Source organism: Podarcis filfolensis, assembly GCF_964270895.1.
Source record: "Podarcis filfolensis genome assembly, chromosome: 17".
Lineage (NCBI taxonomy): Eukaryota > Metazoa > Chordata > Lepidosauria > Squamata > Lacertidae > Podarcis > Podarcis filfolensis.
The window spans coordinates 9,777,787-9,793,849 of NC_139621.1; the positions used below are offsets into that span (position 1 = coordinate 9,777,787).

General features: G+C 47.9%; 1 protein-coding gene across 4 annotated transcripts in view; it reads right to left on the bottom strand.

Moving 5' to 3' along the window:
* The window catches only part of PLPPR2 (phospholipid phosphatase related 2), a 48,202-nt gene that overhangs the window by 31,324 nt on the left and 815 nt on the right, over positions 1 to 16,063 (bottom strand). The window contains exons 1-2 of one of the 4 annotated variants that reach the window (XM_083593748.1): positions 9,801 to 10,562; positions 1,157 to 1,262 (exon numbers count right to left, since the gene is read on the bottom strand). In XM_083593748.1, the coding sequence (XP_083449874.1) occupies positions 1,157 to 1,222 (66 nt within the window). In that variant the 5' untranslated portion in view covers positions 1,223 to 1,262; positions 9,801 to 10,562. Of the gene's footprint in view, positions 1 to 1,156; positions 1,263 to 9,800; positions 10,566 to 16,063 lie in introns of those variants that run through there. The other 3 variants (XM_083593745.1, XM_083593746.1, XM_083593747.1) reach the window with 3 other exon arrangements.

Here is a 16,063-nt window from a genome sequence, read left to right on the forward strand (position 1 = left end):
TATATCTGGCCCGTGGATAGTCCAGGAATCAGCTTGTTTTTACATGAGTAGAATGTGTCCTTTCATTTAAAATGCATCTCTGGGTTATTTATGGGGCATAGGAATTCGTTCATATTTTTTCCCCCAAAATATAGTCTGGCCCACCACAAGGTCTGAGGGACAGTGGACCAGCCCACGGCTGAAAAAGGTTGCTGACCCCTGCTTTAGATATTTGAAGGTGGCTGTAGTCCCCCCTCAGTCTTCTCCAGGCTAAACATACCCAACTTCCTGAACCATTAATCATGAAGCAGATGCAGCATCAGTCTCTGCATCCCAGCAAAGCAACAGGACCCAGCAACTGAGGAAACAACTGTGTGCGATCACGCGTCCCTGTTGATATTCTAAAGGCTGCTGCAGCAAAATTGCTTAGATTGCACTGAGCAGCTGCTCCAGGACTGGCAAAATGCTCTGCGCTGGACATGAATAAAATACTTTTGAACGGCTTCAAAGGACTTGGAAGCACAGTTAATGCGAAACACAGTATGTTCAAGCACACTGCTGAACAATGATTCTTCAACATCAACTTTGTTGGACTGTTCATGTTGTGTGGATGCCTGATTATTGTCTTCCAAAGCAACTACTCTATTCAAAACTTAACAATGGAAAGCGTAATGCTGGTGGTCAACAAAAGAGGTTTGAAGACTCTCTCAAGGCAAACCTTAAAAAAAAAAAGTAGTATAAACACTGACAGTTGGGAAACACTGGCCTGCGAGTGCTCCAATTGGAGAACAGCCTTTACCAAAGGTGTCATGGGCTTTGAAGACGCTCGGACTCAGGACGAAAGAGAGAAACGTGCTGAGAGGAAGGCATGCTTGGCAAATCCACACCGTGATCAACTCTCGCCCGGAGACCTATGTCCCCACTGTGGAAGGACGTGTGGATCCAGAATTGGCCTCCACAGTCACTTACGGACTCGCTGTTAAAGCTGTGTTCATGGAAGACAATCTTACTCAGCTACGAGTGATCGCCAAAGAAGAAGCACCCCTTAACTACAGCATTGGGGTTGTCCTTGTGCAACTGCGCCCTGGAGGCCTAACTAACCCATGTCGGCTACTCCTTTCTCAGTACCAGGGAAACAGTCACTTGTTCATTTGGCTAAATCCAGCGGCATCCTTACCTCTACAAACACAAAGCAGGGGATGATGGAGATGCTTCTCTTAAGCTCCTGCTTATCACCAGCCATGGCAACAGGGCCTGGATCTCTCCTCAAGGAAAGATGTAAACTACAGAAAGGAGATACCAAAGCAAGTTGGTCAAGTGGCTTCCAGACAAGCAAGAATATAATCTCTGAAAAGTGTGAGATTACCCAGGATTCATGGTTCTTTCAGAAATTAGGCACAGAAATTAGGTAAAGACTGTGGTGTCTTTACAATATATGGTTTTATTTACACAACCTGCACTAGATGGAGGGATTGCAGAGCATTTGCAGCCTATGATGGACACGGGTGGCGCTGTGGTCTAAACCACTGAGCCTCTTGGGCTTGCCAATGAGAAGATTGGTGGTTCAAATCCCCGTGACGGGGGGAGCTCCCGTTGCTCTGTCCCAGCTCCTGCCAACCTAGCAGTTTGAAAGCACACCAGTGCAAGTAGATAAATAGGTACCACTGCGGAGGGGAGGTAAACGGCGTTTCCGTGCACTCTGGCTTCCGTCACGGTGTCCCATTGCACTAGAAGTGGTTTAGTCATGCTGGCCACGTGACCTGGAAAGCTGTCTGTGGACAAACGCCGGCTCCCTCGGCCTGAAAGCGAGATGAGCGGCGCGACCCCATGGTCACCTTTGATTGGACTTAACTGTCCAGGGGTCCTGTAACTTTTTTTAAAATTGAGGGTCTGGCTTCCCCCATAAGGGCAACATTGGATTCACAAGACAGCAGAAAGCTGTCCTCTGTGTCTCTTCATTCCAACCTGTCATCCCCAGCTGACTTGGAGTTCTGCCTCTCCTCCTTGCTCCTGACTGACTCCAAAGACCTGCCCCCAGCCTATGTCATTCAAAGTTGAAACCCTAAACTCAGCTGTTGCCTCTGCCCACTAGCACCCCACAAAGGAGGCCCCCTTACCTAGCAGTCTTGCCCTCTAATGGTTCCTTGGTGAGTCATCACTGGCCTTTGTCCCTGGGTTAAACCACAGAGCCTAGGACTTGCCGATCAGAAGGTCGGCAGTTTGAATCCCTGCCACGGGGTGAGCTCCCATTGCTCAGTCCCTGTTCCTGCCAATCTAGCAGTTCGAAAGCACGTCAAAGTGCAAGTAGATAAATAGGTACCGCTCCGGCGGGAAGGTAAACGGCATTTCCGTGCGCTGCTCTGTTGCGCCAGATGCAGCTTAGTCATGCTGGCTACATGACCCGGAAGCTGTACGCTGGCTCCCTCGGCCAATAAAGCGAGAAGAGCTCCGCAACCCCAGAGTCGGCCACGACTGGACCTAATGGTCAGGGGTCCCTTTACCTTTAAAGACCCACCCTGTTAGCTCTGCTGAGCTGGCTTGGCTTCTCAGCCTAACTAAATCCAGGGGGTTTCCATGTTTAGTAAAGTTTAATCAAACTTCATTTCTAAGTTTTGCTAAATGCAGGAATTATGGAGAGGATCTGACACCCAGGCATCTAGGGGAATCTGCCCCCCCCCCATCCATAACAATAGATTCTGATTTGGTCACACACACACGTTTTTCTCCAGTGCATGGTCATAATCTCAACCCTTGAAAGTCACCACTTCCATGTTGCCCTGCTTGAAGGATAAGCATGCACCAATTTAAGTACGTTGTTGTTTCAGCTACTCAGGCTTTGCAAAGGAAGCTCAGATTTTGTCTAGCAGCTTGGGTTTCCCAAGGCTTATTTCAGCTAGTCTGCGGAGGAGTCAAAGCTGTTTCCGTGCTTTGCTTTGGTTTCGCAAGCTGAGCCCTTGGAAAGCTTTCCTTAACTGCTAAAAATAAATCTGACCTGAAAGTCTGGAGATCAGGCTTCAAACCAGGTGTTTCGAATTCCTGCTGGGAGCGGCGATGGTACAGCACATGCGCATGCAAAGTGTTTAATCCTTGACTCGCTGCCACTTGTGCCCAAATGCTTTTTCATGTGATCCTATCAGCAGATGATAAAGAGTTTGCTGCTCCAGCCAGCTCCCACCATGGAGTCCTCTGTAGCCCCACAAGTTATTGTTCGTGGTTCGTATGGGGATTTCTCCTTACCTTATCACATTTGGACGTTTCCCATTCCACAGAAGTCATATCATAGATGAAGGAACTGGCTGTGACCTTCTATATATTGCTGAACTTTAACTCCCATCATCCCTGACCATTGGCCATGCTGACAGGTGCTGATGGGAGTTGGAGTCCAGCAACACCTGGAGGGCCTCAAGTTCATCATCCCTAAGCTACAGGACCAGGGTGGCATTTTGTTTGTAAGTTTGAAATGACTTCTCTTTTGAATAAGGGTGAAATTCATTGTGGAGCTCTTCAGTATAGCCCCAAGCTAAATCTCTCCAGCTCCTGACCCTTCCTGCTCCTTGATGGCATTTATTATTTTAGTTGCATTTTCATTTACAGGCTTCCCTTCCACTTATGCACAATGGACTCTCACACAACTGTGTTTACTAAGAATCCGGGGACACTTTTTTTTTTTTTTTTGAAAAATCATTTTTAAAAATAATTAAGAAGTAATATCTTCTCTTCTGGGTCTCTTCTATCAGGCCGCCTTCCTCTGGGCCCCAGCCTGATCTTTTGGAGTGCTATCTGCCGTGGAGTAGGCTCGGGTCGGGCCTGGGCTCAGCCCACGTGTCCTTGCCCTCCCGGTGCTGTCCTACCAGTGTGAGTGTAGAGCCAGTGTGTAGAGTGTAGAGCCAGTGTGGTGTAGTGGTTAAGAGTGGTGGACTTGTAATCTGGGGAACCGTGCTCGCGTCCCCGCTCCTCCGCATGCAGCTGCTGGGTGACCTTGGGCCAGTCACACTTCTCTGAAGTGTCTCAGCCCCACTCACCTCACACAGTGTTTGTTGTGGGGGAGGAAGGGAAAGGAGATTGTTAGCCGCTTTGAGACTCCTTCAGGTAGTGATAAAGTGGGATATCAAATCCAAACAACTCCTCCTCCTACCTCTCTTCCTCAGCAGTGGGGGTGGCAGCAATGCAGCAAGGTTGGGGCTCCCCTCTTTTTTCTCCTTCCTCTTTTTCTCTCTTCCTTCTCCTTCTCCTTTCCTCCTTCTCCCTACACCAGCTCCAGGGTTTTTACTGGCCCTGGAGCACTGCTGGGCAGTTGGCCAGGTGGCCAGGGGCTCTCGCTCCTGGCTTGATTTGGGTTATGGGGGGGTCGGCAGTTCCCCCAGTTGACGCGCCAGGCGTCCCCGGTTCCCTCTCGGCAGCGGCGGTCTCAGCAGCCCGGAGCCAGCCTGGTAGCGCGGTTGTCTCTGGCTGGCTTCAGGAGCTGGTCACTGCCATGGCACACACCATTTTGCCTCGAAGGAAGTCCCCATATGATGTGTCTTGTGCCGTTGAACCAATCACGCAACATTCATTCCCTACTAAGAAATCTACAACACTTAAAATATAAATCCGGGGACATTAAATGAAATCCGGGGACATTCCGGGGACGGATTTTGTCTGGGGACAGATTTGTAAATCCGGGGACTGTTCCTGGGAGACGGGACATCAGGTAACCATAGTGTTTACCCACAGTGCTGGGAAATAAATAAACGATTTAATTCAAACCCGGGGATGGTGGGAGAGCTGGAGAGTCCTTGTGGCTCACGAGGAGACCCTCCCCAGAGCCTAAAGAGGACGTCAGTGAGGGCAGAGGAAGCCCCAAATAGACTCAAGGCACAGCGGGGCTTTGTTTAGGCAGCTCAGCCTCCCCACCTAATAGCTGACATGCAGGAAAGTTCAGCAACAACTGCTTTCTTGTGCCTTCTTCAGCCTCCAGCTGGTCCCCAGAGCTTCAACTCTAGATATTTTAGTCTAGATTGGAGAGAGAGCTGGAGAGCAGGAAAAAAGCAGGTGTTTAGGTGCTTTTTAGCGAATGCTCCCCATTTTACGTGATTTCAGTTATGAGCACGGGAGGCCAGAACATAACCCCTGCATAGGTGGGAGGGATGGGGATGCCTGTATATTGTGTCTTTCCTCCAAGTTTCTCAAGGCTACTTACATAATCCCCGCTTCCATTTTATCCTCACCACAACCACTCCAGGTAGGATTACTCTGAGAAATAGTGACTGGCCCAGGGTGCTGCATGTGTGGTGTAGTGGTTAAGAGCAGTAGACTCGCAATCTGGGGAACCAGGTTCGCGTCTCTGCTCCTCCACATGCAGCTGCTGGGTGACCTTGGGCTAGTCACACTTCTCTGAAGTCTCTCAGCCTCACTCACCTCACAGAGTGTTTGTTGTGGGGGAGGAAGGGAAAGGAAAATGTTAGCCGCTTTGAGACTCCTTCGGGTAGTGATAAAGTGGGATATCAAATCCAAACTCTTCTTCCTCTTCTTCTAAGTCCTCATCTGATGCTTTAAACACTATACTGCACTATGCTACACTGGCTCTTAAACTGATGGTTTCACATACTCTGTAATGGAAAGGATATTCCAGCATCTAGTTGAAAAAGGGCTATGGCACCTAAATGAATAAAATTTAAACAATAGCATATTTCATTTTAAAAATGAATAAATGATACCAGGGTGGTTTGTTAAAAAGAGAGAGGATAAAATGAAATCAGTGTTAAGACAAGAAAACAGGACACAATGGTTAAAAACAGCAGGATGAAAACTAGCCATTTCTTTTTTCAAACCTCTCTGTTTGTATTACTCACATCTAAATATATGTCAGTTTCACTTCTCCTCCTTTCTCCAGTCTTAAATTCCGTTCTCCAAATTTTGCAAACAATTTGTGTGTGTTTTTTAAAAAAGAACCCTCATTAAAATTCATCAACATTTGATGAATTTCTAATAAATATGTAATTTTGATTACTGTAACACATTTCGGCAAGCAATTTCCCCATATGTAATGCATTTTTGTGTGCTATTTTCATGTTTATGCACACTTTCCCCGAATATATTCATTTTTGTAAATACGGTCTTGTTGCCGAACTGCATAGTAATATTCGGCTATGTGCGAATTTCAAAGGATACCTGCATTCTGGTTCACAAAGTGCAAATTTGACAAATTTGGCTTTAAATGGGTCCTGAGTAGAACTTCTTCACCAACCCCACTTGCACCACCCAAAATTATATTCTGCGATATTTAACACACCTAAGAATGCAATCCACACTTTCCTGCGAGTAGGTACTATTGAATAGTGAGATTTTATGTGAGTCAGACATGCACAGAGTCACTCTGTACATCTTGACATATAAAAAATGAAAAGTCACTTTGCTGCTTCATCACATAGCCTGTATTTGAGTCTTCTGAGAGGCTGAAGAAGGGGTCAAGTTCTTCAAGTAGATGAACCTAGTGGGATGGTTCTAATGTGTTGAAGGGATCAAGGGAATAGAGTTTGTGTTCAGCAGGCTCAGAAATCCACCCCAGAAATCCAGCCTGCCCATTTTCCTGTTCCCACATATCATCATGGACACATCTGTCAACAGAGGTGCACAAAACTGCATCTGACAGAGAATTTGAACGCCTCATAAAGAAATCCAAGTTTCCGGTTCAAAGGGAGCTCCTTCCTAGCTCTCATAGTTGCTACATTGCATTTGAATTTGTGTCAATAGTATCTGGGGAGAAAAACTGTAGTTCAATGTAGTACATAAGCATAGTGAACTGGGGTGTGTGGGCATCTGCGCAAACTTATATGCAGAGCCATCCCAAGACGTTTTGCTGCCTGAAGGACATTACAGTCGTACCTTTGCTTACCTAGAACCTCTGGATAAGTAATCTTTGGGAAGTATTTTTCCGGGTTTCACCACGCGCAGGTGCACAGAAGTGCTCTATGTGCCGTGCACATGCGCAGAAGCGGTCCTCTAGTTGCGAATTCCTTGGGATGCGGCCGGACCTCTGGAATGGATCCCGTTCGCAACCGGAGGTAGCAATGTATGGTGTTCCTGTCAGAAGTGGACTGGACTGGTAGTTGACCTGAGGGCAGCAAACTAGGTATAGGGCAAAAGGGACAGAGGTGGCGCTGTGGTCTAAACCACTGAGCCTCTTGGGCTTGCCGATCGAGGTCAGCGGTTTGAATCCCCGCGACAGAGTGAGCTCCCGTTGATCTGTCCCAGCTCCTGCCAACCTACCAGCTTGAAAGCACGCCAGTGCAAGTAGATAAATAGATACTGCTGCAGTGGGAAGGTAAATGGCGTTTCCGTGCGCACTGGTTTCCGTCACGGTGTCCTGTTGCACCAGAAGCGGTTTAGTCATGTTGGCGGCATGACCCGGAAAGCTGTCTGTGGACAAACGCCAGCTCCCTCAGCCTGAAAGCGAGATGAGCGCCACAACCGCATAGTTGCCTTTGACTGGACTTAACCATCCAGGAGTCCTTTACCTTTTTTTCTTTTTTACCTTTTTTTAAGATACAGGGCACAGGCCCAAACAGTTCTGGTAGCACCTGTATCTCCTAGCATGCACTACCTGAGGTAACCTCACTTTACTTAAAGGTAGGGCCGGTGCTCCCAAGTTTGTGTGTGTGTGTTTATGTACACCCACACCCACACACTGTACTATACAGTCATACCTCGAGTTAAAGTCACTTCAGGTTGAGTGTTTTCAGGTTGCACTCCACAGCGACCTGGAAGTAATGGAACACGTTGCTTCTGGGTTTCGCCGCTCATGCATGCGCAGACGGTCAAAATGACGTCACATGCATGTGCAGAAGTGGCGAATTGCGACCTGCGCATGTGCAGACGCAGGTTGCACTCTACTCAGGATGCGAACGGGGCTCTAGAATGGATCTCATTCACATCCAGAGGTACCACTGTACACACAGATGGGCCAAGTCAATTGGCAGCTGCAACTTCCATGTCCTTTAGGCTGGCATCCTATGCATGCTTACCAGGGAGCAAGAACTCAGCAGCCCTCATAACCAGGCTGATGATGAAGCTGCACCTTTCCTTCAGGGCCTGGATTTTTATTTTAATGGTTTAATGAAAGTTTCTGCCTCACTAAAACGTCATAGAACCATTGACCAGCTCATGCCAGAAGATCGATTAAAACAATAAACCCCTCGATCTCACATTTGAGAGGAAAGGGAGGAGCAAACCATGAGTAGAATTGTTATGTTTTTGATCAATTTCTAGAGGACTTAAAACGGTTTTATTTCAACAAATGTTAACTTACAGAAGTTTAGTTTGGTCTCTGCGTTTTAGCGTACAGCAAGAGGGAAACGGTATATAGATTAGGCTGGTTTCTTGGACTTGGGAGCTGGGTCCAATTGTCCCCGTGTTCCCACCCGGCTGGGCCCTGCAATTGCCTCCCTGCTTCCCTCTCACTGTTCCTCTATTGCTCCCCTCTTACTTCCTGGCCTCCGTCTCCATGTTTCTCTCCGGCAACAGAATCTGAAAACTCAAAACGCCCTGTTCAGGATAAAGGAGTGGCACTGTGGGTTAAACCACAGAGCCTAGGACTTGCTGATCAGAATGTTGGTGGTTCGAATCCCCGCAATGGGGTGAGCTCCCATTCCTCGGTCCTAGCTCCTGCCAACCTAGCAGTTCGAAAGCACATCAAAGTGCAAGTAGATAAATAGGTACCGCTCCAGTGGGAAGGTAAATGGTGTTTCCGTGCGCTGCTCTGGTTCTCCAGAAGCAGCTTAGTCATGCTGGCCACGTGACCGGCTCCCTCGGCCAATAAAGCGAGATGAGCACCACAACCCCAGTTGGTCATGACTGGACCTAATGGTCAGGGGTCCCTTTACCTTTACCTAGTGATTAGCAGACCTCATTCTCAGCAAAGAATCAGGTTTCTTTATAGTGCAGGATTTGGTTCGGGGAGATTTGCAGTAGAGGATCGCCCCTATTCTAAATAGTAAGACTCAGAGATGTACATGAGAACACCCTCAAGTGTTCTATTACGGGCTTCAATCAATCCCAACTGTCAATCATGATAAATGCACATGGGACACAAGCTCTTTCTCTAGGTCTTTCCCATTATGAAGCAAAGGTTCTGGCTTCAACTGCCCTCCTTCCTTTCTTTTTGCATGACCACTGCACCACCAACGCCCCACCTAAAAGAACTGGAGATGACCCACCCCCAGGGCAGCAGAACCACGTCGCTCCCAAGAGATGCCAGCTCAGTGCCACCTGTCCCAACTTTGCTAGCGGTAGGGCCGGGGCCATGAGAACCCAGCTGCAAAGATGCTCTGCTGTCTGCCCCCCCCCTCCTCAGTCCAGCATCCCATTGCCGAGAGCAACTCGCCAGCCCCATGAGCCAAGATTAAGACGTGAAGTCTGCCGCTCCGTCTTCCTGACAAACGGATTCTGCCTACTGCTGGGCTGCAAAGAGCGAGCACCAGAAAATCTGCACCCGTGTCTGTGCGTGTATACACACACAGTGACAGACACACCAACAAACACACACACACACACATATCTCTGCACCACCATCAGAGTGTGTAACTTAGCAACGTGGCCTTTAAAACAGAAATGCAGACATATATATATACATACACACACAGAGAGCCCAGTAATTGTCAAAGCTGTGACAATGACTGTATGGATAACTGGGGGTTTGGGGTGGGGGGAGAGGGGAGAAGGAAACAGAAAGAGGCAATTGATGCTTCGAAAACGGAGAGCCCATTTGACACAGGATGAAGTGAGACTCTGCCCCCCCCCCCGCCATCACATCAGCCCCACAGCCCAGCCACTGCATCTCTCACCTTCTGTATGTCAGTGAGTGTTGTGTATTTTTTAGGCAGCAGCCATGGCTTCCTCGGCCCACATCCAATCTCTTCTCCTCCTCGCTCTCTTCCTCCTCTCCTAAGCAATTTCAACGGTCTGCAGGATGCAGCGGGGAATCCATGCTGATCATGCCAATATCCCAATTAGAAGCTGGACCGCTGGATTAAAACGTTGTTTCGTGTTAGCAGCTGGAGCCCTTCCAGGGAGAGGAGAGGAGAGAGAGGGGGGAGCGACACACATATACACATGCATGCACGCGCACACACACACACACAGGGAGGAGAGAGGGGAGCGGAGAGAGGATATTTCAAGGGGGAGAATTCATTGAAATGCTGCCTGCGTCCGCTCTGGGTCAGAAGGGCAAGAGGCACAACCTAGACGGCTTCGCTGAAATCCATTCGATTGCCCATGTCTGAAAACCAGCCTGTACTTGCAATCGTGTTGGCCTCTTTCACTCTGCTGTTGAAAAGTAACTCCCAATAGCTACGGGTTGCCCTCTTCTCTTGTCCTGAATGGTCGAGCCCTGCTTGGGAATTTCTTCCTATTTTACAGACAGGAAAGTTAAGGCACCAGCTGACCGAGCCTGGCTTACTTACCAGGCGTGTACCAAGAGCAAGTGCTGAATCCTCACGTTGTCAAGCTAGGACATTTGCTTCAAACTGAACAGGAAACTCCAAGGTTTAATTACTCCAGAGTGAAAAGCGTAATTCAGCCAGGCACTGCGAATTAAGTTGGTATGAAAAGCACCTTCATCTTTTGAACTCTCGACAACAAGGGTGAAATATTTTTAATAGGGCTAGCTGATCAGAAGGTTGGTGGTTCAAATCCCCATGACGGGGTGAGCTCACATTATTCGGTCCCTGCTCCTGCCAACCTAACAGTTCGAAAGCACGTCAAAGTGCAAGTAGATAAATAGGTACAGCTCCGGCGGGAAGGTAAATGGCGTTTCCGTGCGCTGCTCTGGTTCGCCAGAAGCAGCTTAGTCATGCTGGCCACATGACCCAGAAAAACTGCCTGCGGACAAATGTCAGCTCCCTTGGCCAGTAAAGCGAGATGAGTGCTGCAACCCTAGAGTCGGCTACGACTGGACCTAATGGTCAGGGGTCCCTTTACCTTTACCTCATTTTAGAGCTTTAGCAATAAATAAATAAATAAATAAATCATGCCTCAGAAGCAGGAATCACCCTCTGGATACAGCATTCCCAAGGATGGGGCCAGCTGGACTCTGTCTTAGGGAACATGGTTAGGGATCCAATTCTCTTGACTCTGATCTGGGAAAGTATTTGAGGTTGTTGCTTTTAAGAGCAACACATGGAACCCAGTTATGGAGAGGTTGCCAGAGGGATCAGCACTGTTTCCTTGGGGATCAGAAGGGCCCATTGGTGGAAGAAAGTAACTACTCCGACCAGAGAAGAATGGCAAACCAAGTTGATGGACTATGCCGAAATGGCACAATTAACTGGAAGCTCAGAAATCAAGAAGACAAGAACTTTAAGAAAGAATGGGAAAAGTTTATAATGTATTTACAAGACCACTGTAAACAGGTTAAAACGTTAGCAGGATTTTAACGGCGCTTATAAAGTAATGGAAAGTACGGATAATTTAGAAGGATTAAAAATTTGGATAAGTACTGATATGCAGTTGTAAAAAAATACTGTGAGGACCCATGGAAGGGATGGAGGGAAGTCAGGAGATTCAGAGCAATCTCAACATTTGGATTTGGAATTGCTTTTTGTTGTATGTATATACAGTGGACGCTTGGGTTGCGAACGTGATCCGTGTGGGATGCACGTTCGCAACCTGCAGCGTTCGCAACCCGTGTCTGCATGTCTGCACATGGGTTGTGATTCGGCGCTTCTGCACATGCGCGACCGCAGGAATCCAGAGGTAACCCGTTCCTGCACTTCCGGGTTTCGGTGGTCCGTAACCCGAAAAAACGCAACCTGAAGCGGCTGTAACCCAAGGTATGACTGTACTTTTAAAAATCAAAGTGTGTGTAGATAGATAGATAGATAGATAGATAGATAGATAGATAGACAGACAGACAGATAGATAGATAGATAGAAGGGCCCCTTGACATCCCTACTGCCACTGGGGGAACCTGCCTGGTTTTGCTGCACATTGACACACACACACATTCAGGACAGATCCCTGACTGATGTCACCAGCAGAGCTTTGAAATGGGAGGCAGGTTGGTGTGTGGCTCCAATGCATGTTGACCAGTCACCACCTCTGACACATTAGTAGCCCCTTTGCTGCATTTCAAGTCACATTTTTATGTTGCTGTAGACACCAGAGAGGTGGGAGGGGGAGTCTTTACCTGATGTGCATTACTTAATTTGTTTCCCCCTCCCCCCAAAAAACCTCCTCCTCTGCAAGGAAGACGCCATCTGTGCGCAAGCTTTTCTCATGGCTCGGTGGCTGTGCCTTGCCAAAATCCAATCCTACCCGCTGAATCGGACCTTGTCAGATGAGCAGAGCATCCAAAGAGAGGTTTTACTTCAACTGAGTTTCGGTTCAGTGGGTGAGAGCGGACTTTCACAAAAACAAAGCTGCAGAACAATGAGAAAAGCTCTCAGGCCCGGGGGGAATTAATTGGTACACGATGCGATCAAAATGTGGGTCAAGCAAAAAGTGTAGATGAGCTCATATGAAGTGGAAAGGCAAGATAAGGATAATAGCAGAAATCTTTTTGTAATCCAGCTTCTTAGAAACAACCTGACTCATCGTGACTCAAAGAGGTGAGGGGAAAATCCTTTGTAGGGTGGGGTCCAGGGGCAGAAGCCATCAAGAGAGATACAGTGGTACCTCGGGTTACATACGCTTCAGGTTACACACTCCGCTAACCCAGAAATAGTGCTTCAGGTTAAGAACTTTGCTTCAGGATAAGAACAAAAATCGGGCTCTGGCGGCGCGGCGGCAGCAGGAGGCCCCATTAGCTAAAGTGGTGCTTCAGGTTAAGAACAGTTTCAGGTTAAGAACAGGCCTCCAGAACGAATTAAGTTCTTAACCCGAGGTACCACTGTACTCAACATCAGAATAGATCCCAAGGCTGCTAAATTTTAAGCACAATCAAGAGAGGCTGAGAGGACAAAAGTGTGAAAAAATAACCAAAGGGAAGAAGAATCAGACCACGCTTTAAGTAGAGCAGAAAATCCCTCTTTGAAGCAGAAATAATGACATAAAGGTTAAAAAAATATGTTCCAAGGATATTTGGGGAAGGTAGATGCCACCCTACAGCTCATCAGTGGTTTTGGGATGTGGATTCCCCTATGATGGATAGGATATTATGGGGTACTCAGAAGGCCTGGAGAGAACTTGGGGGATTGCAAAGTTTGCCCCAATGAGCATTCCCAAGTATCGCAGCAAAGCAGAGCCGACTGACTGCAGGCTGGAGATAGGAAAAGCTTTTGACACCGCTAAGTCCAAGGGGGAAAGCAAAATGGCCCGTTTAGAAGACCCTTCTGGGAAATCTGAAAATAGAATGGAGTGAAAAAAGCAGCAACACCTCCAAAAGAACCCAGCAGAGTTTCCCACAGGCTTCTAGTTGGCCACTAGTTGTTGTACAGTGGTACCTCAGGTTACAGACACTTCAGGTTACAGACGCTTCAGGTTACAGACTCCGCTAACCCAGAAATAGTACCTCGGGTTAAGAACTTTGCTTCAGGATGAGAACAGAAATCGCACAGCGGCAGGAGGAGGCCCCATTAGCTAAAGTGGTACCTCAGGTTATGATCAGTTTCAGGTTAAGAACAGACCTCCGGAACGAATTAAGTTCTTAACCAGAGGTACCACTGTACAGGCAGCAACTGATTTAGACGTGCCTGAATGATGCACGATCATGCACACACACACACACACACACACACACACACACACAGCACAGCACCTAACCTGGAAGTAGCTCCCAAATGTCATAAAGACGTCACACAAGGAAAGGCGGGGTGTGCTTGTGCATGCTGTGCCACATGGGGGTCTGGAACATAACCCCCACACAAAACAAGGATTGTCTGCACTAGATGGGCCACTGGCCTGATTCCAGCATGCTCTGCTTATGTTGTTAAGGAGAGCATTTGCTTTGAATGCACAAGTCCCAGGTCCCATCCCTACTACTACTACTACTACTACTACTATTATTATTATTATTATTATTATTATTATTATTATTATTATTATTAATTGAGTCTATATACTGCCCTATAGGGGAGTGGGTGGTGCTGTGGGTTAAACCACAGAGCCTAGGACTTCCTGATCAGAAAGTCAGCAATTCGAATCCCCGCAATGGGGTGAGCTCCCGTTGCTCAGTCCCTGCTCCTGCCAACCTAGCAGTTCGAAAGCACGTCAAAGTGCAAGTAGATAAATAGGTACTGCTCCGGCGGGAAGATAAATGGTGTTTCCGTGCGCTGCTCTGGTTTGCCAGAAGCGGCTTAGTCATGCTGGCCACATGACCTGTACGCCGGCTCCCTCGGCCAATAAAGTGAGATAAGTGCCCCAGAGTTGGCCACGGCTGGACCTAATGGTCAGGGGTCCCTTTACCTTTACTGCCCTATACCCAGAGGACTCAGGGCAGTTCACAGAAAAGATCGCAACATATATAATCAGAATAAAAACAACAACCCAATAAACCCCTCCCAAAAGAGCCACATTCTAAAAGAGTGTTGGATGTCAATAAGATCAACCAAAGGTCTGGTTAAAAAGGAATGTTTTTGCCTGGCACCTGAAGGTGTGTAATGAAGGTGCCAGGTGAACTTCCCTGGGGAACGCATTCAACAGATGGGGAGCCACTGCAGAGAAGGCCCCGTTCTCGTGTTGCTACCCTCTGGACCTCTAGAGGAGGGTTCTCTCCACAGGGGGCTAGGAGAGACTCCTGCCTGAACCCCCCGAGAGCTGCTGCCTGTCAGTGCAAACAATACTGAGTTAAATGAGCCGCTGGTGTGACTCAGTATTAGGAAGCTTCCTAAGTTTCTCAGCCAATTTGCATAGTCCTATTTCCCGGAGTAAACAAGAGAAGCAACCCACGCAAGGACGCCTTCATGCATTGAAAGGCAGTTCCTTAACTCAGATCCTGCCTTTCTGCTGTTCAGACCACCACAGAAAGCTAAAAATAGTAAGCTGGTTCGAGCTCATTTTCAATGCAAGGGCACTTAAGGAAAACAAGATAACTTGACTAGCGAGTAGCCTCAGCTCCAACGTTGGATCATTCAGCCTTAATAATAATAATAATAATAATAATAATAATAATAATAATAATAATAATTTATACCCCACCCTCCCTGGCCAGAGGCGGCTAACACCAGTAAAATTACAGTAAAAACTGTAGGGGGGAAAAACCAATTTAAAATACAGGTTAAAGTGCAACTTAAAATGCAGCCTCATTTTAAAAGTAGCCCATAGATCAAAACCATAAGGGGAGGGAAACATAAGGGTCAGACTAACTAAAGGCCAGGCGGAACAGCTCTATCTTGCAGGCCCTGCGGAAAGATGTCAAGTCCCACAGGGCCCTAGTCTCTTGTGAGTGTTCCACCAAGTCAGGGCCAGTACTGAAAAGGCCCTGGCCCTAGTTGAGACCAATCTAACCACCGTGCGACGTGGGACCTCCAAAATGTTGTCATTTGTGGACCTTAAAATCAATTCAGAATCAAATTAATGGCAACCATTGGGCTAGAGTTCTATGAAGATTACAGAAGGAGAGAGGGGGTCAGACTGTGCCTTAGCCCAAAGGCTTGGTGGAATAGCTCTGTCTTGCAGGCCCTGTGGAAAGATGTCAAGTCCCGCAGGGCCCTAGTCTCTTGTGACAGAGCATTCCACTAGATCGGGGCCACGGCCGAAAAATCCCTGGCTCTGGTTGAGGCCAGTTAACCTCCCTGTGGCCTGGGATCTCCAAGGTGTTTTTATTTGACCCATAGCTGAAGGTACTCCTTGGGACATACCAGGAGAGGCGGTCCCATAGGTACGTGGGTCCTAGGCCGCATAGGGCTTTAAAGGTCAAAACCAGCACCTTAAACCTGACCCTGTACTCCACCGGGAGCCAGTGCAGTTGGTAAAGCACTGGATGAATGTGATCCTGCAGCAAGGACCCCGTAAGGAGCCTCGCCGTGGCATTCTGCACCCGCTGGAGCTGACCGTCGCGTGTATCACTGTGGTCAGATCAGGGCGAGAAAGGTAAGGGACCAACTGCTTAATATGGTGGAGATGGAAAAATGCTACCTTTGTTGCAGCCGCAACCTGCGCCTCCTTGGGA